This window comes from Entelurus aequoreus, linkage group LG14, assembly GCF_033978785.1.
Source record: "Entelurus aequoreus isolate RoL-2023_Sb linkage group LG14, RoL_Eaeq_v1.1, whole genome shotgun sequence".
NCBI lineage: Eukaryota > Metazoa > Chordata > Actinopteri > Syngnathiformes > Syngnathidae > Entelurus > Entelurus aequoreus.
The window spans coordinates 2,064,296-2,089,007 of record NC_084744.1 but is presented as its reverse complement, the minus strand read 5'-3'; the positions used below and the strand labels follow the sequence as shown (position 1 = coordinate 2,089,007).

General features: G+C 44.1%; 1 protein-coding gene and 1 long non-coding RNA gene across 2 annotated transcripts in view; both read right to left on the bottom strand.

The window, feature by feature from the left end:
* LOC133665260 (titin-like) overlaps nucleotides 1–24,712 on the bottom strand; it is a 205,645-nt gene that overhangs the window by 128,060 nt on the left and 52,873 nt on the right. Inside the window, 19 exon segments of the mRNA XM_062070512.1 lie at nucleotides 3,032–3,310; nucleotides 3,393–3,791; nucleotides 4,021–4,071; nucleotides 4,417–6,297; nucleotides 7,117–7,170; nucleotides 7,309–7,380; nucleotides 7,539–7,601; nucleotides 7,744–7,815; nucleotides 8,054–9,172; nucleotides 10,256–10,867; nucleotides 11,036–11,107; nucleotides 11,217–11,288; nucleotides 11,936–12,203; nucleotides 12,353–12,433; nucleotides 14,638–14,821; nucleotides 15,987–16,269; nucleotides 18,312–18,479; nucleotides 20,182–20,469; nucleotides 21,979–22,269. Of these exon segments, the coding sequence (XP_061926496.1) occupies nucleotides 3,032–3,310; nucleotides 3,393–3,791; nucleotides 4,021–4,071; nucleotides 4,417–6,297; nucleotides 7,117–7,170; nucleotides 7,309–7,380; nucleotides 7,539–7,601; nucleotides 7,744–7,815; nucleotides 8,054–9,172; nucleotides 10,256–10,867; nucleotides 11,036–11,107; nucleotides 11,217–11,288; nucleotides 11,936–12,203; nucleotides 12,353–12,433; nucleotides 14,638–14,821; nucleotides 15,987–16,269; nucleotides 18,312–18,479; nucleotides 20,182–20,469; nucleotides 21,979–22,269 (6,309 nt within the window).
* LOC133664251 (uncharacterized) lies at nucleotides 9,816–10,324 on the bottom strand. The gene is made up of 3 exons (XR_009828561.1): nucleotides 10,256–10,324; nucleotides 9,976–10,053; nucleotides 9,816–9,837 (listed from the first exon to the last, which is right to left on the bottom strand). It is a non-coding gene; the product is annotated as an uncharacterized LOC133664251 (long non-coding RNA).

Sequence of the window (24,712 nt, the reverse complement as noted above, 5' to 3'; positions counted from 1 at the left end):
TAAAGTGACATTTTAAACTTCCCGCTAAACTTCCGGTTGAAAACGTCTATGTATGATGACGTATGCGCGTGACGTCAATGGTTGAAACGGAAGTATTGGTATCCCATTGAATCCAATACAAAAAAGCTCTGTTTTCATCTCAAAATTCCACAGTATTCTGGACATCTGTGTTGGTGAATCTTTTGGAATTTGTTTAATGAACAATGGAGACTGCAAAGAAGAAAGCTGTAGGTGGGATCGGTGTATTAGCGGCTGGCTGCAGCAACACAACCAGGAGGACTTTGACTTGGATAGAAGACGCGCCATCCGACGCTAGCCGCCGACCGCATCGGTGATCGGGTGAAGTCCTTCGTCGCTCCGTCGATCGCTGGAACGCAGGTGAGCACGGGTGTTGATGAGCAGATGAGGGCTGGCTGGCGTAGGTGGGATCGATCGGTGTCTTAGCGGCTAAGTACAATACTTACAGCAACACAACAAGGACTACTTACTACGCCTAGCCCAGGGGTCGGCAACCCGCGGCTCCGGAGCCGCATGCGGCTCTTTGCCCACTCTGATGCGGCTCAGCTGCATACTTGCCGACCCTCCCAATTTTCCCAGGAGACTTACGGATCTCAGTGCCTCTCCCGGGATAAATATTCTCCAGTTTTCACCCTTACAACTAAATTAAAATTTCCCGAGGCAAATATTCTCCAATTTACACCCTACAACTTAATTAAGGGCGTGCCATGATAGCACTGAAGTTTCTGATCCTCTATAGCCTGTACAAACACCGTGCCAGCCCATCCACATGGTGTATGTAGCTTTTACTTGCACACGTAGGAGACAGCAAGGCATACTTGCTCAACAGCCACACAGCTTACACTGACGGCTGACGTATAAAACAACTTTAACACTGTTACGTTACAAATATGCGCCACACTGTGAACCCACACCAAAAAAGAATGACAAACACATTTCTGGAGAACATCCGCACCGTTAAACAACATAAATACAACAGAACGAATACCCAGAATCCCATGCAGCTCTAACTCTTCCAGTCTACATTGTACACCCCGCTACCACCACCTCCCCCCCACACACACACACACACACATCACATCAACCCCCCTCCCCACCCCCTTCGTGCGTCGGTTGAGGTGGGCGGGGTTTGGTGGGGGTGTACAATGTAGACCGAAAGAGTTAGGGCTGCATGGGATTCTGGGTATTTGATGTGTTGTGTTTATGTTGTGTTACGGTCCAGATGTTCTCCAGAAATGTGTTTGTCATTCTTTTTTGGTGTGGGTTCACAGTGTGGCGCATATTTGTAACGTAACAGTGTTAAAGTTGTGTTAAAGTTGTTTTTATACAGCCACCGTCAGTGTAAGCTGTGTGACTGTTGACTAAGTATGCCTTGCTGTAACTTTCGTGTGAAAGCAGAAGCTGCATTCAACATGTGGCCAAGCAGTTACTCTGTGTGCGCAGACTGTAAAGGGCGCTAAAGACAGTGCCAACACGCCCCACATTTCGGGTGTCTCCCGGGAAGACTGGGAGAGTTGTCAAGTATGGCGCTGACAAGCACCGTTAATGTACACCTCGCGGGCCGCACTAACATTAATTTGTTTTAATAAGGTGCGGGCCTGGGCGTGTGTCTGAGACCCCTGGTCTAAACATAGCCCAAAAGTAATAAAAAAGCTTTGCATGCAGCGTTATTTCATTTTAAATTTCAAAAGAGTTATGCGGCTCCCATTGTTATCTTTAATTTGTGAAACTCGTCAAAATGGCTCTTTGAGTGGTAAAGGTTGCCGACCCCTGGCCTAGCCGATGCTTGCCGCCAAACCCACGGGTGAAGTCCTTCGTCGCGCCGTTGATCGCTGGAACGCAGGTGAGCACGGCTGTTGATGGGAAGATGAGGGCTGGCTGGCGTAGGTGGAGCGCTAAGGTTTTATCATAGTTCTGTGAGGTCCCGTTGCTAAGTTGCTAAATTAGCCTTAGCGTCGTTAGCAACAGCATTTTTAAGCCTTACCAGGCTGAGAATTTTTAAACGTGTAGTTACATGTCCATGGTTTAATAGTATTGTTGATCTTCTGTCTATCCTTCCAGTCAGGGATTTATTTATTTTGTTTCTATCTTCATTTGAGAACGATGCTATCACGTTAGCTCAGTAGATAAGTGTGTCACCGATGTATTGTCGTGGAGATAAAAGGCACTGAATGTCCATTTGGCGTTCTGGACTCTCATTTTCAAGAGGATATAGTATCCCAGGTGGTTTAAAATACAAATCCGTGATCCACAATAGAAAAAGGAGAGTGTGGAATCCAATGAGCCAGCTTGTACCTAAGTTACGGTCAGAGCGAAAAAAGATACGTCCTGCACTGCACTCTAGTCCTTCACTGTAACGTTCCTCATCTACGAATCTTTCATCCTCGCTCAAATTAATGGGGTAATCGTCGCTTTCTCAGTCCGAATCTCTCTCGCTCCATTGTAAACAACGGGGAATTGTGAGGAATACTAGCTCCTGTGACGTCACGCTACTTCCGCTACAGGCAAGACTTTTTTTTATCAGCGAGCAAAAGTTGCGAACTTTATTGTCAATTTTCTCTACTAAATCCTTTCAGCAAAAATATGGCAATATCGCGAAATGATCAAGTATGACACATAGAATGGATCTACTATCCCCGTTTAAATAAAAAAAAAATCATTTCAGTAGGCCTTTAAACAGACTATGATCCGGGCAGCGGAGTAGAGCCATAATAAATTCATAAAAGAAGCAAACTTCATGAATGTTTTTTGTGAGCAACAAGTATGTGCTCCAATCACTACATCACAAAAAAATAAGAGTTGTAGAAATGATTGTAAAGTCAAGACAGCCATGACATGATGTTCTTTACAAGTGTATGTACACTTTTGACCACCACTGTAGATAGGTAAGCAAAAGTGTCAACTCCAGAGATTGAAGAGGTGTATATGTCCACATACTTTTTATTGGACACATTTTGAAGTCTCCTGAGACAAGACGCTAAAGAGGTCTCCTCATGCCGTGTACGCTCCTTACCGATCACTTTGACATTGGTGCTGGTGGTGATGTCCTCCTGCCCCACCACCTCGCATGTGTAAACGCCAGCGTCCTCCTCCATGGAATTCTGAATAGTCACGGCGTGCTGCATGCCGATCACGTTGATGGCCACCTTCCCCAACTGTCTCTTCAGTTGCACCCCACCACGCTTCCAGACGGTGTCCCTCTCCTTGTTGAGCTCACATGTGAGGTACATGGGCTGGCCTTTCGTACACGACGTGTCCACTTCCAACTCTTTGATCCACTTCACCGGCAGCTCTGCACATGAACAATAATCATTACAATTCTCTAGAATACCGGGATTCCGTACCTGAACCATAAAGGAGATCAATGACCTAACCTTCAACAACCAGTTTAGCGGTGCAGGTGATTTCCTTGCCAGCGTTCTTGGCGACACAGGTGTACACTCCAGTGTCCGACAGCTGGACATCTTTGACCGTTATCGTACGATCTTTGCCGTCAGATGTGAGATGGTACTTGGGGCCCTCACGCAGGGGAATGTCTTCTTTCATCCACGTGGTGATAGCAGTGGACGGCGACACCATACACTCGAACACGGCCGACGAGCCGATAGATTCTGCTTCCTGCAGCACGATGTCCTGAATCTTCTTGATAAACTTAAGTGGGACGGCTTTGAGCTTGAATCCGCCAAAAGGTTCTTCCGGTGGCGAAGGGCCTTTCCCACCGGGCCTCAGGCCCCGCCCCCGGCCCCCGTCACCGGGAGAGGGTGTTTGTCTCACTGCAATGGCCGAAATAAAAACACAGCTGGTTACTTTTAAGAAGAGGAAGTAGGAAGTGATGGAAGAATCAGCGATGTTTGAATGTAAAGAGTTTAGGACAAAGAAAGTCTTGTGGAGGAAGATACTTAAAAAAAGCTGAAAGACTTTTAAGACGTTAATAAAAATGACGCAGATAACCATAAACGATAAACAATCATGTCTGACTGCATGAAGACCGATAGTTCTCACCCCGAAATCCTCGTCCGAGTCCTTTGGCAGGTTCTTCTGCTGGTTTGCCATCTGGATAAGTCATGGAAAGATTGGCTGTTACATATTCAGTTTTTTCCAAGGACCTGATATTTCTTTTTAAACAATAGCATCGACATTGAAGACGGACAGACGACATTTAGAAGGACAACAAACACGTTTGATTAACTCTGCAAACCAAGGATGAGAGTGAAGATGATGATGATTCTGATGAAGAGGACAATGGTATTGTCAAAAGAGTTGGATCAGGTGACTTGAAAGTGTGAAATTAGGATGAAACAAGTTGTTGTGGATGGTCGATCGTGCATGGGACTGTGCGGGGGCGGGGGGGGGCGGGGCTCCACTCATTGGGTGGGAATTGTCTAGACGTAGCCTCACCTTGTTGGCTGTCAGGCATGCCTGGAGTCTGCAGCGATCCATCCATCCCTTCACCTTGCCAGCTCTCTAAGGGAACCAGCTCCCAGCCCCAGGCCTCCTCATCCGCTTGCGTGTCCTCGTCTTCGACTTCATCTTCAAATACTTCCTCCTCTACCTGGGTGGGAATTTTCTTCACCTGTACTGCGCTTGGAGAGACCTCTTTCATTAGGGGAACCCTCACACTGTCAGTTTCATCCAGGTGAGAGGCCTCCTCTGGGGAAGGTTTCTTTGAAACGTCAGACATTTTTGGTGAAACGGTTTTTGAAAAGGTTTTTACCTTCGGAGAAGCAGTTTTATCAAAGAGTTCTCTGGGTTTTGGCTCATCAACCTTGTTTGTTAGTTCAACTGTCTTCCTTTTTCCTTCAAAGTTTTCAATGTCTTTCAAAGTCTGCTCAACTTCAACATTTTCTGTACTTGGTCGAGGTGATGAGGTCCTCTGGAGTTTGGCAACTGTTTTGACGGTATCTGTTTTTCTCTGTGGGACTTCATGTTCATCTTCTGTTTGTGGAATTATGTCTGTCATTATTCTGACACTGACATCCTTAGGAACAATAGCCGGTCCCTGCTCCTCTCTTGTAGGCTTTTGTTCGTCTTGCGTACATTTTTTAGAGCGTCCATCTCTTTTGTGACTGAGTACTTTTGTATCCACAAGCGTGTCGTCTTTCTCTGACACTTTTGCTTCTATTTGGACTTCAGGCTTCAGAGTCATTTGCACGGTGTCTAAATGAGACAATAGTTGAGCTTTAACATGTTCCTCCTTCGGAGGCTCAATGTCAGCTTCCTTTTTCAACTCTTTGCAAACACCAGGGGCAAAATCAGGACCCCTGGAAGCCGTGCCTCCAACTTTTGTGGATTTCGCACTGGTGGTGGGTTGAACTGTCTTTTTCGGACTGAGTCCACTATCAGGCTCAGAATGTTTCACTGTTATTGTTTCTTGATCCTCTTCCTCTTTTGTCTTTTCTGACACATCTGGCTCAAGTACCTCTTCATCGCCCTGTCCATACTGCACAACTTTAGGCTCTAGTTTCACTTGCAACTTGTCTGATGGAGACACTAGTTGAGCTTTAACATCTTCCTCCTTTGGAGGCTCAATGTGAGCTTTCTTTTTCAACTCTTTGCTTACACCAAGTGCTAAATCAGGACCCCTGGAAGCAGTGCCTCCAACTTTTGTGGATTTCGCACTGGTGGTGGGGTGAACTGTCTTTTTCGGACTGGGTCCACTATCAGGTTCAGAGTCTTTCACTGTTGTTTCTTGATCCTCTTCCTCTTTTGTCTTTTTGGACACATCTGGCTCAAGTACCTCTTCATCGCCCTGTCCATACTGCACAACTTTAGGCTCTAGTTTCACTTGCAACTTGTCTGATGGAGACACTAGTTGAGCTTTAACATATTCCTCCTTTGGAGGCTCAAGATCAGCTTTCTTTTTCAACTCTTTGCAAACACCAGGTGTTAAATCAGGACCCCTGGAAGCAGCGTCTCCAACTTTTGTGAATTTTGCACTAGCGGTGAGTTGAACTGTCTTTTCCGGACTGAGTCCACTCTCAGGTTCAGAATGTTTCACTGTTGTTTCTTGATCGTCTGCCTCTTTTGTCTTTTTAGACACATCTGGCTTCCGTACCTCTTCTTTGCCATGTCCATACTGCACATCTTTAGGTGGCCTCATGGTTGTTGATGCCTCTTTATTTGACATAAAGACTTGTTCAGTTGTCGGGAGTGTTAACTCTCTGTGCTCGCTATCAGAAAGTAGAACTGTCATTTCGGTGACATCTTCTTTACGAACGTGTTGTTCTTCTGGCTTGGTGGGACCACTTTTCTGTTTGATATAATGTGTTTCTTCGCATTCTGTTTTGATTTTTTCAAATAGTCTTAGTTTAACTGATTCATTCTGCGTATCTGCAATAAGCACTTTAGTGTCTTTTTGATCAGTGGTTGACACTTTGACCATTATGTGTTTTTCATTGATTTGTTCCTGTTTTTCTTCCAGAAGAACGACCTCTTTATGTTCTTGATCTTCACAAGGGTCAAGTTGACTAGTTTCTGTAGTGAAGGATCTTCTGTGTGTTATTAACTCCCGATCTTCCCGGTCGTGTAAAGCATGAACACTGAGTTCTTGGTCAAAATGCTTAGTCACCTCTGCCTTTTGACTGTGTACATCTTTCTCAGCTGCTGCAGGTTTTCCTGGAACTTTTTTCAACCTGATGACTTCCCCTATCGCTTCCTTCTCTTTGGTATTGAAGGTAACTGTACGCTTCATCTTCTGTGTTGCTGTCGTTTTTGTCCCTTTTGCCGATTGAAGAGGACTCTTAACTTTCTTTGTAGCAGGCGCTGTGATTGATGCAGCAAATAAATGATTGTTTGATTGTTTACATACAAGCACACATAGACACATATTCAAAACTGAGTGACAAACAACACAATTCAGCGCAACATATAGTTTTTTGTTCTTTCATAGTAAACATGAGTATACCTTTAGTTGGTCCTGGAGCTTTAACTGGTTCCTTGTCTGCAGTTAAATGAAATAAATGTTAGTACAGTTATTGCCAAAGTTTTTCACATTTGTGAAGAGTTGAAATCAAGATATTTTTTTTTATACAGAAATATTGGTAAATGTTCAGTGCATAACAACACATTTTTTTTCACCACCTTGGTGACAATTGTTACCTGTAGGTGAAGACACATCCTTCACAACAGAAGATGGTTCCAAAGGTTTCTCCTCTGCCAGAACAAGATGGACCACAAACATGGCAACAACATTAAACGCACTTTAAGACTCAAACCAAACTAGATATATTTTGATGCCACGGCAAAGAAAGTATTTATGCACTATGGATGGCGGACACAACATGACACTACCTGGAGAAGGAATGAGTTCAGCTGGAGGCTTTGGTGCGGGTGCAGGCACTTTCTTCTCCTTTGGAGGAGGCACTTAAAGATAGAACAAAACAATGATCACACCCAGAAAACCACACAAGGACAAAGATCAGCAAATGGACATGTAGACACAAACATACAGAAGAGATCGGACCGCTCAGCCAATTTGAACAAGACACATTTCTTTAAAGAGGAAGTTATTAAAGATGTACCTGCGGGAGGAGATACTTTGTGGTCTAGACCAGAAGGAGCCAAGCCTTTCAACTCTTTCTTCTCTGAAGGATATATTTTGACATAAAGAATACCAAAGACACCAAGACACGTCAGCCACAAAGAAAAGACTTGAGACATGTATTGTCACAAAAAGACAAACATGTACAGAGACTACAGCAAACCACAAAAACTATTAACCATTACCTGAAGGTGGAGCAACTTTCTCTGTGGGCGGTGAAGGTACTGCCATAGATGGTTTTGTCTCTGGAGGAGACGCTTCAGGAACAAGAGATGCCAGGATTATGGCCAGAACAAGCTCAGTCCAAACACCACATCAAACAAGACTATGTGAGTATAGTACTGAATACATGTTGAGGTAGATGCACAACAAACAACTATCCACAAAATAACCCAACCAGGTAGGAGTGAAGATGAGTGGAAGTCAAGTGATAATATTGAAAAGTGACAAAAGGGTTTAGTTTGTGTAAGTAGGGGAAGAAAACATGGTTCAGACCATGAGCAAGTCTTGGAAGAGGGTGGATCATGGCCTCAATACCTTTATGAAGCATCAACTTTTCCATCTGTGATTTCTTTACTTGACTCTGCTTTCCGCCATCTTCTTTCCCTGCTGACTGCTCAGTTCTTGTCCGTTCTTCCGTGAAATGTGTTTCAGCACAATCTTCATGTTTTCGTGGTGAAGAGAGATGCATCTCAGTTGTAAGAGGTTTCGGCTGTGGTCCAACAAGTTTGGGTGAGGACACATTGTTTGAGGAAGTATCTACTTTAAGAGGAGATGCTTCCCCTAAAGGAAACATTGTACTCCTTGCTGATGGAGCCGTGTCCTTCAAGGGTTTATGGACTTGAACACGGCGGAGTTCTGTTTTAGACAGGACGGATTCTTCTTGAGGGGACATTCTGTTCTTTAAAGGTGATTTCTCTGCACTTTCCTCACAAGACACATCTTTGACTTTGTCAGCTGGAGATGTTACCAGCTCTTCAGTGGGAGGACTGCCTCTTATGAGATGGGAAACAGCAGTTTGAGAAGGATGTGACTCTTCAGCAGGATCAGCTTGCCAACTTGGTTTGGGTAATGCTTTGTGTGTACGTATTGACACTTCAGTTTCTACCTCTTTGAGTTGTATTTGCAAATCACTTTTGTCAGTCAGAGTATGTTTCTTTGTCATAGCCTCTGTTGCTGGGGTTTTCTTGTTTTCATCGTAAGTATCTAAAGTTCCTGCTAGTGTGGTTTTGTGTTCAGGGTCAAAATGTTCCACCAATGTGTTACCATCGTTGTCTATGCAAGATAATTCGGTTTTCTCAAAGGGCTCAGGACTGCTAACTGGGCGGCCTTCAACGTACCATGTATGAACATTCCCCTTTTCCTGTGTAAGAATGTTCTGTTGGCTCTGGTCTTCCTTTCTCTCTCCAATTTCTTTTTCAACTGTCCCAACTTTCTCTTCCTTAGTAAGAATGTTCTGTTGGCTCTGGTCTTCCTTTCTCTCTCCAATTTCTTTTTCAACTGTCCCAGCTTTCTCTTCTGTGTGATGGAGCTTAAAGATCTTTACTTCTTGAGCATCCTTTAGTACGACAACATTTTCAGCGATGGTCTCTCTGTTCTCGGCCGCAAGAGAAGCTGGGATCATCAAGGTGGAAGATTTGCACCACGGAGCAGTGGCCAAGAAGAAAGTGACACAGACAAATAGAACATTTTAGTGTGGTCATTCAGTTCAAGGTTATCATTTACTCTGACGACACCACATGTAGAACAGTACAGACACATGACACACAAACGCTGCTCTGGAAAAGGTTGAACTATTAACTGTTAGCTAGATCACTGGTGTTGTGTAGCACTTGTCTATGTCCATGGTGCCAGTAGACAAAGACAACAAACACACATCAGGATCAAACAACTTGGATAAGTCAGACAAAATTCAATAAGATGATTGGGGATTCGATATGACATGCTAGGATAGCTACCTTGTTGTGGCTTCTTAGGTATTTGCTTTGGTCTTTTTGAGTCTTTTGCTTGTGGACCAGCTTGGCAAAGATGTTCTGGCTCCTCAAACTGTCGACTTTTCTCTTGTTTTGTTGGGGGTTCTTTTTGTGACGTAGCTTCTCGAACCGTCTTTGGGGTTATGGTCACCCTTGATTGATCTTCAAACTTTTTGACTTCTTTGGTCATGGTCTTTGGTGTTACTAGTTGATGCTTTGGTTCTTGTGGCTTATCGTGGGGAGGTAACATATCTGTTTTCTCTGGCTCCTCATTGATGACGTTGGATTGTCTCACTTCTGGGACAACTTCAAAAATGTTTGAAAAAGATTAATTTGACAAACATCTGACAAATCACACTCTATCGAGTGCCGAACATGCAGACAAATACAAAGTACAACTCAACTCCCATCAACAAATGAAGGGTAAGCTTTTCTATGCAGTACCTTGTGCAGGAACGGCTTCAGCTATAGGGCTGGTGACCATTAAGAGCCTTGGTTCTTCTGGTGGGAATGTTTCTTCCACTTAAGAGAATAATTACATATGGTTTAGACTTAAAATTACACTGAAACATTGAAGGTCATGTTTGTTTTAATGAGTGTTATGAAAACACTTCTTGAGAGATCTGTCATCATCTGAGATGTCGTCATTGTGTTGTAGTTTGTACATTACCAAACAAGCAAGAATGAAGAATGTGGCCAAGGTATGAAGAGTGACTGACATTACCTCGCACTTTAGAAGTCTCCGTTCTTTTCTTGGAAGTCTTAAGCTTGTCTGCCTCTACTGAAGTCTTCTTAGACACTGGAGTCACCTTTGGATCTACTTGCGGCTCAGACTTCAACTCCACTTGAAAAAGATCTGGATCAGCCTTTGTAGCTACTGCCTTTTTTGTTTTAGGTGCAGCTTCTGGTTTTGCATCTGGTTCTTGTTTAGATTTGGGTTGGGAATATAGTTCTGATTCTTCTTCAGCTTTTGGTGCAGCTTCTAGTTCTTGGTTTGGTTCCGGTCCTGGTTGTAGCTCTGGTTCTGCTTCGGTTTTTTGTTCTGGTTCAGCTTCCGGTTCTTGTTCTGGTTCAGCTTCAGGTTCAGGTTCTGCTTTTACTTGTGGTTTATCTTGTAGTTCTTGTTCTGATTCAACTTCTGGTTCATGTTCTGATTCAACTTCTTGTTCTGGTTCTACTTCCAGTTCTTGTCCTGGTTCAGGTTCAGGTTCTGCTTTTTCTTGTGGTTCAGCTTGTAGTTCTTGTTCTGATTCAACTTCTTGTTCTGGTTCAACTTCTGGTTCTTGTTCCAGTTCTGATTCAGTCATTGGCTCTGCTTTGCGGTATGTTTTCAATTCTTTAAGGTTAACAGAGACAACAAAGACTTCAATACAGTAGACGGGTCATATTGACAGACTAACAAAATACAGACAGCAATGCTACACACATCGTAAGAGGACAGCAGACATGTCACACCTTGAAAACACAAAACAAGTGAAGGCTCTAAAGAAGACGTTATTGTTACCTTCAGGGACCCTGTGTTCCTCTTGTTGAGGCAACGCAGCAGCCATCATCTCCAGCTTCTCGGTGTCAGCTTCTTAAAAATATTAAGTCATTTGACTTTTCGGACCACTACTTATCAAGATAAGGAACACAACTATGCTGAAGAAGAACAAAGAAAACCGACAGCAGGTATTTACAAATACCTTTAGGTGGAGCAGGGGGCGCAGCTTCAGGTGCAGAAGGCGCCTCTTCTGGTGTGCTGTAAACCTCGGGAACTTGAAACATCAAGAAAGTTCATGTCAACTCTACAATGGCCACGGGCAGTCTTCTATTCTACTTCCTGATCCAATGTCATGAGGGCTTAGTGCAGCATCACAAAAAATAAGTTTGACTGGCCAAGCAGACTTTTCATGATGAGCTTGTTCTGGCTATAAGGTTAGATGTTCCACGTTAACTGAGCAAAAATGTGTCAAAGCTGCAATAAGAAAGGCAATTTTTTTTTAAGATGCACTTGAGCCTTTAAAAGCAGCTTTATGGATCTTCCGAAGGCAAAGAAAATGTGAAAGAAGGCGCAAAAAAGAAAAACTGGACAAAGACAAAGAAGAAGCTGGTCAAGCTGACATCTGAATGACCGACTGATGATCCAAGGACGCATACAGACATGTTGAAGGCTGTTATCACACTAGACCATTCGTGCCGTGCTGGACTCAAATGTGATTCCCCCACCCTCTCCTGGCCCTGCTGAGAATTCATGTTGGACCCATACCCAAGACCATTTCTTCCAATCATGCTATCTTGAGCTCCGATCAGAGCGCTCTAGCCAAAAGTGATGACTTTGTGACACGGGCCGGAGCACGGTACTTCTGGCCTAGTGTGAGTACACCTGAAGACACAAAGACAAGTCGGGCGTTTCCACTCTTACCTGAGACGGTCAGCTTGGCATTGGAGATGTGAGGACCACACACCACCCGGTAGTTTCCCTGGTCTTTGGACTGGCAGTCCTGGATGTTCAAGCAGTGGTGTTCACCATCGCTGCTGATGGCATATTTGTCGTTGCTCTCCAGTCTCTGGGTTCCGTTGTACCAGGTCAGCGTGATCTCTGGGTAGTTGATCTTGATACGGCACTGAAAGGTGGCGCTCTGGTTTTCAGTCACCACCTGGTCACTGATGTCTTCCAAGACAGCAATGGGCTGCGGGTTCAAAGTCATTTCATGGAGTAGACACTTAACAGATTGCTTTACTTAAACTCTGTGTTCTTACTTGGACTAACAGTAAAATGATGCCATCGACCATTTCAAAAGTGCTACATCTTACTTTTTAATCATCATGCCTGTCTTACCTCTGTGTCCACGCGTCCTTCAAGCTGCTGGATGAGTCGGGCCAGGTCTTCTTCACCTACCCGACCACCATGCTCCGCCTCCTGCACCAGAACACATCCATGACATCAATACAAATACAAATACTGTATATTTAGTGGTTTCTGGACCATAGGGCGCAGGGGATTATAAGGCGCAATGCCGATGGTCTATTTTCGATCTTTTTTCATATATAAGGCGCACCGGATTATAGGGCGCATTAAAGGAGTCATAGTATGATTTATTTCTAAATGTAAAATACTTCCTTGTGGTCTACATAACATGTAATGGTGGTTCTTTGCTCAAAATGTTGCATAGATGATGTTTTACACATCATCTTCAAGTCGCTTTCTGACAGTCTCTTCAGGCTGCGCCGTTTTGTGGGCGGTCTTATTTACGTGGCTCACCTTCCACAGCGTCTTCTCCCCGTCAACTTTGTTGTAGCGGTGTAGCGTGCAAGGACGGGGGTGGAAGAAGTGTCAAAAGATGGCGCTAACTGTTTTAATGACATTCAGACTTTACTTCAATCAATAACGGAGCAGCATCTCCTCATCCGTGGCTCACCAGTGCAACAACAACGCCCGAAATGTGTCCCGTGACCGGAACTCTCTAATAACTCAAGTTCCTTGGGTGAATAATGTAAACTCACTACACCGGTATGTTTTAGTGCTTTCATGGCGAGTTTACTGACAGATATAAGTAAGAACTTTACCATACTTTATATTAGAAATGGCAACAGCGGAGGATGAATGTCACATAACAAGAAGATAGAGGAAAAGAAGAAGCTTATCGACTACGGTTGTCGGCACGGACTACAAAGGCGGACGCGTGCAATTTTTCAGGACTTATGCAGATCCCAAATACAGATCAGCAGGTACTAGAAGGTAAGAAAAGTTGCTTTTGTATAATATTGCAAAACAAAACACCAGATAATATCCATCCATCCATCCATCTTCTTCCGCTTATCCGAGGTCGGGTCGCGGGGGCAGCAGCTTAAGTAGGGAAGCCCAGACTTCCATCACCTCAGCCACTTGGTCCAGCTCCTCCCGGGGGATCCCGAGGCGTTCCCAGGCCAGCCGGGAGACATAGTCTTCCCAACGTGTCCTGGGTCTTCCCCGTGGCCTCCTACCGGTCGGACGTGCCCTAAACACCTCCCTAGGGAGGCGTTCGGGTGGCATCCTGACCAGATGCCTGAACCACCTCATCTGGCTCCTCTCCATGTGGAGGAGCAGCGGCTTTACTTTGAGCTCCTCCCGGATGGCAGAGCTTCTCACCCTATCTCTAAGGGAGAGCCCCGCCACCCGGCGGAGGAAACTCATTTGGGCCGCTTGTACCCGTGATCTTGTCCTTTCGGTCATAACCCAAAGCTCATGACCATAGGTGAGGATGGGAACGTAGATCGAGCGGTAAATTGAGAGCTTTGCCTTCCGGCTCAGCTCCTTCTTCACCACAACGGATCGATACAGCGTCCGCATTACTGAAGACGCCGCACCGATCCGCCTGTCGATCTCACCATCCACTCTTCCCTCACTCGTGAACAAGACTCCGAGGTACTTGAACTCCTCCACTTGGGGCAGGGTCTCCTCCCCAACCCGGAGATGGCACTCCACCCTTTTACGGGCGAGAACCATGGATTCGGATGTCTTACCTTATACACACAGCATAATAATACTCCTATGTTGAAGCACAGTACAATCCATCAAGCGGTGTGGCTTCATAGCTTACCAAAGTCCTACTAAAACATTTTTAAGCGCCGTGTGTAATGTTCTATATTTTCAATGGAACATATAAGATGTTGGTGTTGTTTACTTGAGTCATACTGCAGTCTAGACGTATCCCTTATGTGTGACTGCCATCATATTGCAGTTTACATGTATCTCTTATGTTTGACTGCCATCTACTGGTCACACTTATCACTACACCATGTACCAAATAAAATAGCTTCGAGGTCGGTGAGCAAAACCAGAATTATTCCGTACATTAGGCGCACCGGGTTACAAGGCGCACTGCCGAGTTTTGTGAAACAAAAATGATTTTAAGTGCGCCTTGTAGTCTGGAAAATACGTTTTACAGTATATTTAATATAGCAACCCTCATTGATCAATCAAGCACAATCCTTCCCTTCATTGATTAGATATCAATCAATCAAAACTTGATTTAAATTGCACTTTTCACCCACAAGTGGTGCAACAGTTCCAACACACCACCATTGACAGTAAGAAGAAATGAGTACTTATCATTCAATAGGACCTGACGGGAAATTGCTTACCGCCTTTCCAGCCTCCGTTTCCTTTTCTCTCTTCAGAAGATCCATGGCCTGGAGGATCGCACGGTAGTCGTGGATCTCATGCTCCCTTAAAACCTTCTCGTAGTCCTTTGGCTCTTCACCTCGGAGCAACTCTACAATGTTGATCTCCTCTTCTTTCTTGGGACTCTTCTGCTTGGAGGGAGTCCTAAGGCACAGGAAGAAACATCATGTCCACAATTCCATGGCAAGTTATCTGAGGAGACGAGTCTGAAGGTGGCACAGAAGCTGAAACATTTACAGTCGTGGTCAAAAGTTTGTAAAGAACATCATGTCATGGCTGTCTTGAGATATGAAACCAAAATGGAGCTGTTTGGCCACAACACCCAGCAATATGTTTGGAGGAGAAAAGATGAGGCCTTTAATCCCAAGAACACCAAGCCTACCGTCAAGCATGGTGGTGGCAGTATTATGCTCTGGGCCTGTTTTGCTGCCAATGGAACTGCTGCTTTAAATGGGACAATGAAAAAGGAGGATTAGCTCCAAATTGTTCAGGACAAGCTAAAATCATCAGCCCGGAGGTTGGGTCTTGTTGGGTGTTCCAACAGGACAAAGACCCCAAACACACCTCAAAATGGTAAAGGAATGGCTAAATCAGGCTAGAATGAAGGTTTTAGAATGGCCTGACTTAAAGGTGTGGACAATGCTGAAGAAACAAGTCCATGTCAGAAAAGCAACACATTTAGCTGAACTGCACCATTTTTGTGGTCAAGTGGTCAAGCAGAAGCTTGTGGATGGCTACCAAAAGCGCCTTATTGCAGGTCAACTTGCCAAGGGACATGTAAGCAAATATTAACATTGCTGTATGTATACTTTTGACCCTCACATTTTCAGTAGACCCATAATAAATTCATAAAAGAAGCAAACTTCATGAATGTTTTTTGTGACCAACCAAAAAACAAGAGTTGTAGAAATGATTGGAAACTCAAGACAGCCATAACATGATTGTGGAGGTTGCCCTCCAGTGGGTTCCTCAGACCACCAAACACCGCCATGAGAACCCGGATCAGGGTTATAACACTGTTTTATTTGTATAAGTTCGTGCAGGGGTTTGCTTTCCAGCAACTGTCTTCTCGTGTCCGTCTCTCGCTCGCTCTCACTCCAGCGCCAAACAACGTGTCTCATCCCGGCTGCTGCTAATAAAGGCGACGGGTGATTAAATAACAAGGCCCACCTGGGCCATCTACGCACCTGTCGCTGTCTTCGAGGCCGGTCTTGGCACACCCCATTCTTTAAAAGTGTATGTAAACTTTTGACCATGACTGTAAGTGTCTGCTTGACTATTATTTTGGTCAGTGCCAACCGGAACTTACTTCTTCAGCATAATCCGTATGTCCTGAAGCCCTGCTGCTTCCTCCCTTTTGGTGACGGCCATCTCAGCACCGCACTCGATCTCGCCGTGTTTGTTGGAGGCCACACATCTGTAGTGACCCGCATCCGACTTGGTCACTTCTCTTATCTCCAGTTTAGCATTCTGGCCTTTGTGCTCAGTTGTCACGCGACCACCAGGTGTGATCTGCCGCCACTTGCCCTTCATCCACTTCACGCTGGGGATGGGCTCACCTCCGATCTTGGCGATGAAGGTGGCCGTGCCCTCTGCCAAACAACATCAATAAAAAACATGACACGTCTGTTGAAAGTCCTTAGTACAAGTACATGGTAAGCATGCAATAGAGAGCGTTTGTGCATCGTGTTTAATTGTGTTATCAAATCAATTCTGTCTTTTTTGTTGTGTTTTTCCTTCTCATTCATAGTTTTGATGTGACAATCTACACCAGACATGGGCGTTCGGCGGCCCCCGAGACGCTAAAAAGAGAAAAGTTGATGACGAATGGCGTGTTTTCAACAAGACATGGACTGCCAAGTATTTCTTTACAGAAATTAAAGGTAAAGCCGTGTGCTTAATTTGTGGTACACAGGTTGCTGTGTTTAAAGAATATAATTTGAATCGCCACTACACGACGAAGCACGAGGAAAAATAAGCGGAATCTGTCTGATGAAGCGTGCACAAGGGAAGCTGATGCGTTGATGGTAAAAACTGCAAACCCAGCAAGGACTTTTTGCCAAATTTCACACCCCCATTCTGACGGAGAGTTTATTAAGGAGTGCTTATTGGACTCTGTTGCGCTGATATGCCCGAAGAAGAGGGGCACATTTGAGAACGTGTCACTCTCCCGACGCACTGTAACGAGGCGGGTTGAGACCATCGCTGGAAACTTGGAGCTTCAGCTGAAGAACAGAACGGCCGACTTTGACCGTTTTTCGCAGGCTTTGGATGAGAGCTGCGATGTACGTGACACCGCCCAGCTGCTCATCTTCTTATGTGGGATAACTGCAGACTTTCAAATCACGGAGGAGCTGGCAGCCATGCAGTCAATTAAAGAGACAACCACAGGTAATGACTTGTTCACATAGGTAAATGCGTGTTTGGACATGTTAGGACTGAAATGGGACAAGCTGGCAGGTGTGACAACAGATGGTTGTCCAAATCTGATGGGGAAAAACGTTGGACTTTTAAAGAGGATGCAGGATAAAGTGACAGTATTGACATTTTGCATTGTATTATACATCAGGAAGTGTTGTGTAAGACAGTGTTAAAAATAAAACCATCAAAAGCAATCTGCTTTTGTATAAAGTTAAGTTAGGTTAAATGAAATTATTATTATTATTATAATTTATCTTACAGTATATCAAAAATAATTTGAGCAAAATTTAATTGAAATATTTTCGGTGTGGCCCTCCAGCAGTGCTCAGGTTGCTCATGCGGCCCCCGGTAAAAATTAATTGACCACCCCTGATCTACAAGGTAAATAGTCATGAAAATAAAGAAAACACATTGAATGAGAAGGTGTGTCCAAAGTCTTGGCCTGTGCTGTGATTTATTTCCACATACGAAAGAGTCCTGGGTCGGTTATGAAAAATGTGTAATTGCAGTGATTGCACTGACATGAAAAAAATCAGAAACAGTTCACTTATGGGCAACAAAATGGGAATTGACCTGCAGCGTCAATGTTGACTTGGATTGACAAACCATGTTCAAGAACCAATGAAGTTTGTAAATCCAGTTATCACTGTAGACTACTAATTGATGTCAAAGAGGTGTGATTGTACACTCGTTAGTTTATGTTACATGGTTCATGGTAAGTGTATTTATTCATTCATTTTCTAAACCGCCTTTCCTAATTCAGGTAAGGGGAGAGCTAGAGCCTATCCTAGCTGACTTGGAGCGAAAGGCAAGAAAAGTTGACTTTTAATATCTGGCAATTTTTAGCATTACAATTGTGAAAGGGCTTAAAAATTAGATTGACTGGCAAAAAGCTCCTTCACATGTATTTTAAACGGCACACTGAGTCACCTGACAACCACGCCACAATGTTTCCTAGTCAGTTAAGGACTTTGTGAGTTCCAGTCAAGCACAAAGCTGTGTAGGTGCAGAAGGAATCAAAGCTCAAGTAACCTGGATAGAATCAGCCACACTGTAACGTGGAGAAGATGCAAACCAAACCAACACCTGTTCATCACTTCAATTCTATAGCAAGCATTCTGAGGACAAAGGCCTTAATACTGTATAGGCACAAAAGACTCGCCTTCAAACTTCAAGTCTCTCTACTGGTTTCAGAACTTTTGAATCAACTTACTCTCTGTGACAGAAACGTTCTTTGGTTCTTCAATGAAGAAAAGGTTGTCAAGGTGTTTCACAGGGGCAGGAGCCGTGGCGGCAGGGCCGGGAGCCGTGGCGGCGGGGCCGGGAGCCGTGGTGGCGGGGCCGGGAGCCGTGGTGGCGGGGACCAACTTGGCATCTTTTTCTAAAAGAAGTAACTGAGGTGAGTATCAAAACAGTAAGTAGATGAGGCAATTCCTGAAGGAATTGAATGTGAATGCTCCAATGCTGAAGTTGAACTGAAATGCTGACAGAATGTAGTATGAATGTAAGAATAGTTTGAATGTTGAAGAGTTTGAATTTCTAGGAAAACTGGAATTTGGTTTAGAAACTTGGGAAAGTGTTAAGTTTGAATGTCCAGGATGAGTGGAATGTGTTGATGTTGGAATGGTTTGAATTGGTTGAAAAATGTGGGAATTGTGCAACTTGGATAAATGTCCCATTCATTTCAAAGGGAACTTCCTGGAAATTTGGGGAAAAGCGGGATTTTAAAAAAACTGATTAGGAGCATGAATGTCCTGAATTGGTTGGTGTTGGAATTGTTTAAATCAGTCAAGAAATGTTGAAGTAGAAACAGTTTTTAATTGAGAAATGGTATTATGGAATTCCTGGAAATTCGGGAAAACCGGGACTGTTTCTAGTTCCTTAACCAATTTGTTTTTTTGTTCTGACGATGAGGAGAGCTTTGACGGTGGAACGGTTGAAATGGGTTGAAAAATGTGAAAGGAGTAGTGGAACTTAAAAAGGGTGGAAATAGGTCACAAAAAAACGGGAATTCCTGGAAATTTGTTGAATGTGGAAAAATGATAGTTTGAATGTTCAGGATGAGTTGAATGTGTTGAAGGTGGAATGGTTTGAATGGGTTGAAGAATGTGGGAATTGTGGAAGTTTGAAAAATTGACAATTATTTTTTGAATGGGGAAATGAAAAAAAAAAAAAAGGAATTATGGGAATCCGGGAATTTTTTTCGAATTGTTGAAGTAGAGCACACAATTCCTAAACAGGCTGAATATTTTGAAGTTGGAAAGGTTTGAATCAGATGAAAAATGTGGGAATTGTGGAACTTTTAAGAATTTCCCCCAAAATTGTGAATTTCGGGAAAAGAGGCAATTTTGGAAAATGGTAAAAAACATGAATGATTGGTGTTTAAATTTTTCAAATCGGTCCACAAATGTTGAAATAGCAACATGTTGAGTTGAGAAATGGTATTACGGAATTCCTAGAATTTCGGGAAAACCGAGAATTTTTCCAGTTCAAAAAACTATTTTGTTTTTTGTCATAATTAAGAGGAATGTTTTGACGGTGGAACGGTTGAAATGCGTAAAAAAATGTGGAAGGAGTAGTCGGCAGAAAAAAGGGTGGAAATAGGGCTTGGGAAAAGCAGGAATTCTGGAATATACTGGACTTTTTTTAAACTTGGAAAAATGATAGTGTGAATTTCCAGAATGGTGGAATGTGTTGAAGGTGGAATGGTTTGAATCGGTTGAAAAATGTGGAAATGGTGACAGTTTGAAAAATGGCTGATTCATTTTCAATGGGAAAAATATCCCGGAAAACCTGGAATTCTGGGAAATCTGAGAATTTGTCAAGGGAAAGCCCACGATTCCTGAATAGGCTGAACAGTTTGAAGTTGGGAATGGTTTAAATCGGGTGAAAATGTGGAAGGTAGAGCGCGCCAAAATCTGGAGAAGCTTTGGAACATTCACACAATAAATAGATGAATTTTGGTGTAGAAAAAAAAACTATGTGTGATGGAGCATTCACACAATAAGTATTCTCATCATTTATGTTGACAAGGTCACGAAGGAGGCAACAGTAAATACGTTTCCACCCATTCATCCAAGCACCTTTGATGGTGACCCTGGCCTTGCAGAAGTCGGTGCCGGCGGCGTTGCTGGCCTTGCACAAGTAATCTCCTGCAGCCGGTTTAGTCAACTGGCTGAGTTCCAAACAAGCTGTCCCATTCACAAATGTGATCTTTGTACTTGCGCTGGACTTGATCTCCCTTCTGTCCTTCATCCAGTGGACGATGAGCGGGGGAGAGCCGGCAACATGACATTTCAGCTTCAGATTATCGCCTTCGCACAGTGTCACCGGTTGCAAAAGGACGTCAAATTTAGGAGGCTTGCTCGTTTCTGTAAACAAGAATAGTAGACGTTGAGCTCAGATGCCCACAACTGAAAATGAATGGGATTGGCATCATGGGGAAGGGCCAATGAAGAACCTTAGTAAGAACACAGTTAGGGCGCTTTCTTCTACATCATTAGCATCTTCTAGCTCAGCTTATCAATCAATGTTTATTTATATAGCCCTAAATCACAAGTGTCTCAAAGGGCTGCACAAGCCACAACGACATCCTCAGTTCAGATCTCACATCAGGGCAAGGAAAAACTCAACCCAATGGGACAATGAGAAACCTTGGAGAGGACCGCAGATGTGGGGACCCCCCCCTTGGAGAGGACCGCAGATGTGCAATGGACGTCGAGTGGATCTAGCATAATAGTGAGAGTCCAGTCCATAGTGGGGCCAGCAGGAGACCATCCTGAGCGGCCCAGAGACGTCCCCAACCGATGCACTTACTCTTTCTCTATCAGTTGGATTTTCTACTCTGTCTTTACTGGCTCACCTGCACTGGCTTCCTGTGCACTTAAGATGTGACTTTAAGGTTTTACTACTAACGTATAAAATACTAAAGGGTCTAGCTCCATCCTATCTTGCTGATTGTATTGTACCATATGTCCCGGACAGAAATCTATGTTCTAAGAACTCCGGCTTATTAGTGATTCCCAGAGGCCAAAAAAAGTCTGCGGGCTATAGAGCGTTTTGTTTTGGGGCTCCAGTACTCTGGAATGTTCTACCGGTAACTGTTACAGATTGTACCTCAGTAGAAGCATTTCAGTCCCATCTTAAAACTCATTTGTATACTCTAGCCTTTAAATAGACCCCCCTTGTAGACCAGTTGATCTTCCGTCTCTCTTTTCTGCTCTGCCACCCTCTCTTGCGTGGAGAGGTCATCAGGTGACCACAGATGACGCACTAGCTGTTCAAAGTCGGGACCCAGGGTGGACGACTCCTATGTGCATCAGTTGGGGACGTCTCTGCACTGCTGACCTTTCTCCATTCAAGATGATCCCCTGCTGGCTCCACTATGGACTGGACTCTCACAATATTAACTAGATCCACTATGGACTGGACTCTCACACTATTAACTTAATCCACTAGACATCCATTGCACCGGTCGCCCATCTGCAGTCCCTTCCAGGGTTTCTCATTGTTCCCATTGGGCTGAGTTTTTTCTTGCTCTGATGTGGGATCTGATTGGCATCATGGGGAAGGGCCAATGAATGGATGTCGTTGTGGCTTGTGCAGCCCTTTGAGACACTTGTGATTAAGGGTTATATAAATAAACTTTGATTAATTGGTACTCTGTGACCATAAAAGGACAAAAGTCAAGTTTCTAAAATAGGGTTGGGTTGCTATTGCTATGTTACTGACTTAGAAACTAATAACCATGTTGGCTTGTGACAGTTAGGATCTCTAGACAGGATGTATGCAATTCATGACAACTTGCTTCTTAGCTCATGTTTTGTGACCTTACACCTAACATATAAACATAATGAAAGTCAATGAACAGAATGTCATACCTGAAATTGTAAGAGAAGCCTGACAAGAAGCTTTACCAGCCTCATTGGAAGCCTCACAGGTGTAGACACCGCAGTCGGAGATGTTGGAGTCTCGGACACACAATACGGCCATGTTGTTCTTAAAGGTGACATCATATTTTTCTGACCCACAGACTTCTGTGTTGTCCTTGTACCAGGTGACATTCAGGGGCTGGGAGCCAGAAAGCCAAGTCTCCATGGTGACCGTCTTACCCACCGAATCCGTCAAGGACTCTGGCAGACGCTTGCTGAAGCTTGGGGGAAGCGTGCTCTCTGTCATTGAGGAAAAGAGTGAAGACAAAGCAAGGTTTTTACATTGGAACATTAAACTATTTGAGACACCAAACTTAATGCCCTCATAACGGTAATATAATACAAATATATCAGGAGATCCAAAATCCAGAGTAAATTATCACCATCAAGCAGCAGAGACAGTAGCAGCTGGTTGGCTACATCTCAGAAGGGAATGTGATGGACATGCTTGTTAGTGTGTTACCGATTTAAAATCAGAACATCTGTCGCTTCTTAGAGAAGTGAGGCAGTACAGAATCGAGAGACCTTGATTAGTTCGAGAGAAGGAACGCTGCTCAAAGTGCATGAGTAGTTTGGATGAATGACTGGTAAGGCCTTTACAGCTTTCATGGAGTGTATCGTCCACAAGCTTTTTTTCAGTCACTGTTGAGAACTTCAAGCATGCAGGTGGTCTCGAAGTTGTATTTCACTTTTGACAAAATGATTGGTTCAAAGATATCGACTGGACACTGAGAAATTGTGAAACTGTCTGATCAAAATCTTGCGAGCATGTTCTGATCAGTTGTTTTTTTACAGCTGTTGAAGCTAATAAAGTGTATTACTTAACACACAATTCCTGAGTGAGAAATGTCATCCATGTCTCTCTACCACCAGCTTCCTCTCTGTTACCTGTGAGAACCTCCTAAAACAGCTGTCGTTTGCGGTCTTGACATAATACTGACGAGATATTTGGATGTGATTTCCATCCTTTTTCAATGCCACAAACCCTACCGGGATATGTACACTCAAAAGATAAAGATTCCAGGGATCATAAATAGAGAGCCTACTGACCAACTGCATCTCTGTCTGGACTGAAGCTCAGACTGGAAGTCTCTGCAGAGAGTGGTGAGGATGGCGGAAAGGATCATCAGGACTCCTCTTCCTCCTCCCCGGGAGCACGCAAAAAGCCGCTGCCTGACCAGGGCTCAGAAAATCAGTGGAGACTCCCCCCACCCCCACCAAGTACTGTTTTCACTGCTGGACTCTGGAAAGAGGTTCCACAGGCTCTGTAGCAGAACCTCCAGGTTCTGTAACAGCTTCTTCCCTCAGTCCATAAGACTCTTGAACGCATCATAATAATCCTGTCAATTCTCCCAAAAAACGACTTAACTCACTGGACTATAAAGACAATATAACATACATCCATAAACGTGGATGGATATGCAAAAGTGCAATATATTTATCTGTACAGAAATCTCTGTATATTGGCACCTTATTTTGTAAATGCAAACACACTGCACCTTATTATTCTTTTATCCTGCACTAGCATGAGCTAATGCAACGAAATTTCGTTCTTATCTGTATCCATCCATCCATCCATTTTCTACCGCTTATTCCCTTTGGGGTCGCGGGGGGCGCTGGAGCCTATCTCAGCTACAATCGGGCGGAAGGCGGGGTACACCCTGGACAAGTCGCCACCTCATCGCAGGGCCAACACAGATAGACGGACAACATTCACACTCACATTAACACACTAGGGCCAATTTAGTGTTGCCAATCAACCTATCCCCAGGTGCATGTCTTTGGAGGTGGGAGGAAGCCGGAGTACCCGGAGGGAACCCACGCAGTCACGAGGAGAACATGCAAACTCCACACAGAAAGATCCCGAGCCCGGGATTGAACTCAATACTACTCAGGACCTTCGTATTGTGAGGCAGACGCACTAACCCTTCTTCCACCGTGCTGCCTTATCTGTACTGTAAAGTTCAAATTTGAATGACAATAAAAGGAAGTGTAAGTCTAATCACCTTGCACAAAGCGTGCTGAAGAAAAGTGTTGAATGGGGGTGTTAGTTAGTGTTGTGTCGTTCGCGAACGATTTGTTCGAAAGAACGAATCTTTTGAGTGAACGTACTAAACCGAATCACTTCATGAACTGATTCGTTCCTTTCTCAGTTCAGTTGAGCTCCGCCGCGACCATGCCGGTATGAGTGGAACTGGCGCATTCTGTGACTCACTGAACCCTCGACGTCGGCGAACGACGCAGCCAATGAGAGGGCGGGGGGAGGGACTGAGCGAACGATTCGTTCACCGCGGATTAACGACATGAATCACTCAGTGAACGACAACGCTCTCGCTCTGTGGGGGCGGGGGGTAAAGTGTAGGGCAGGCTGTTTTGAGAAGATTTAAAATTAAAATAATAACTAATGTATGTACACATACATAGGCTATTATTTACACAGTTATTGTAACAAAAATACATTTCTCCTTGGGGATCAATTCTGATTCATATTATTATTATTATTATTATTATTATTATTATTATCCCTTCTACTGCAACTGTTGTTGTTGTTAGATTAACGCGAGTCCCTACGCAGTGCGTGGGGACTCGCGTTCACCCTATTTGCTGCTTCTCCCGCGAATGTCTGCACTGTACTGTACTACGTACTGTACTAAGGGGCGCCCCCTTAGTGTCGTGTCGTTCG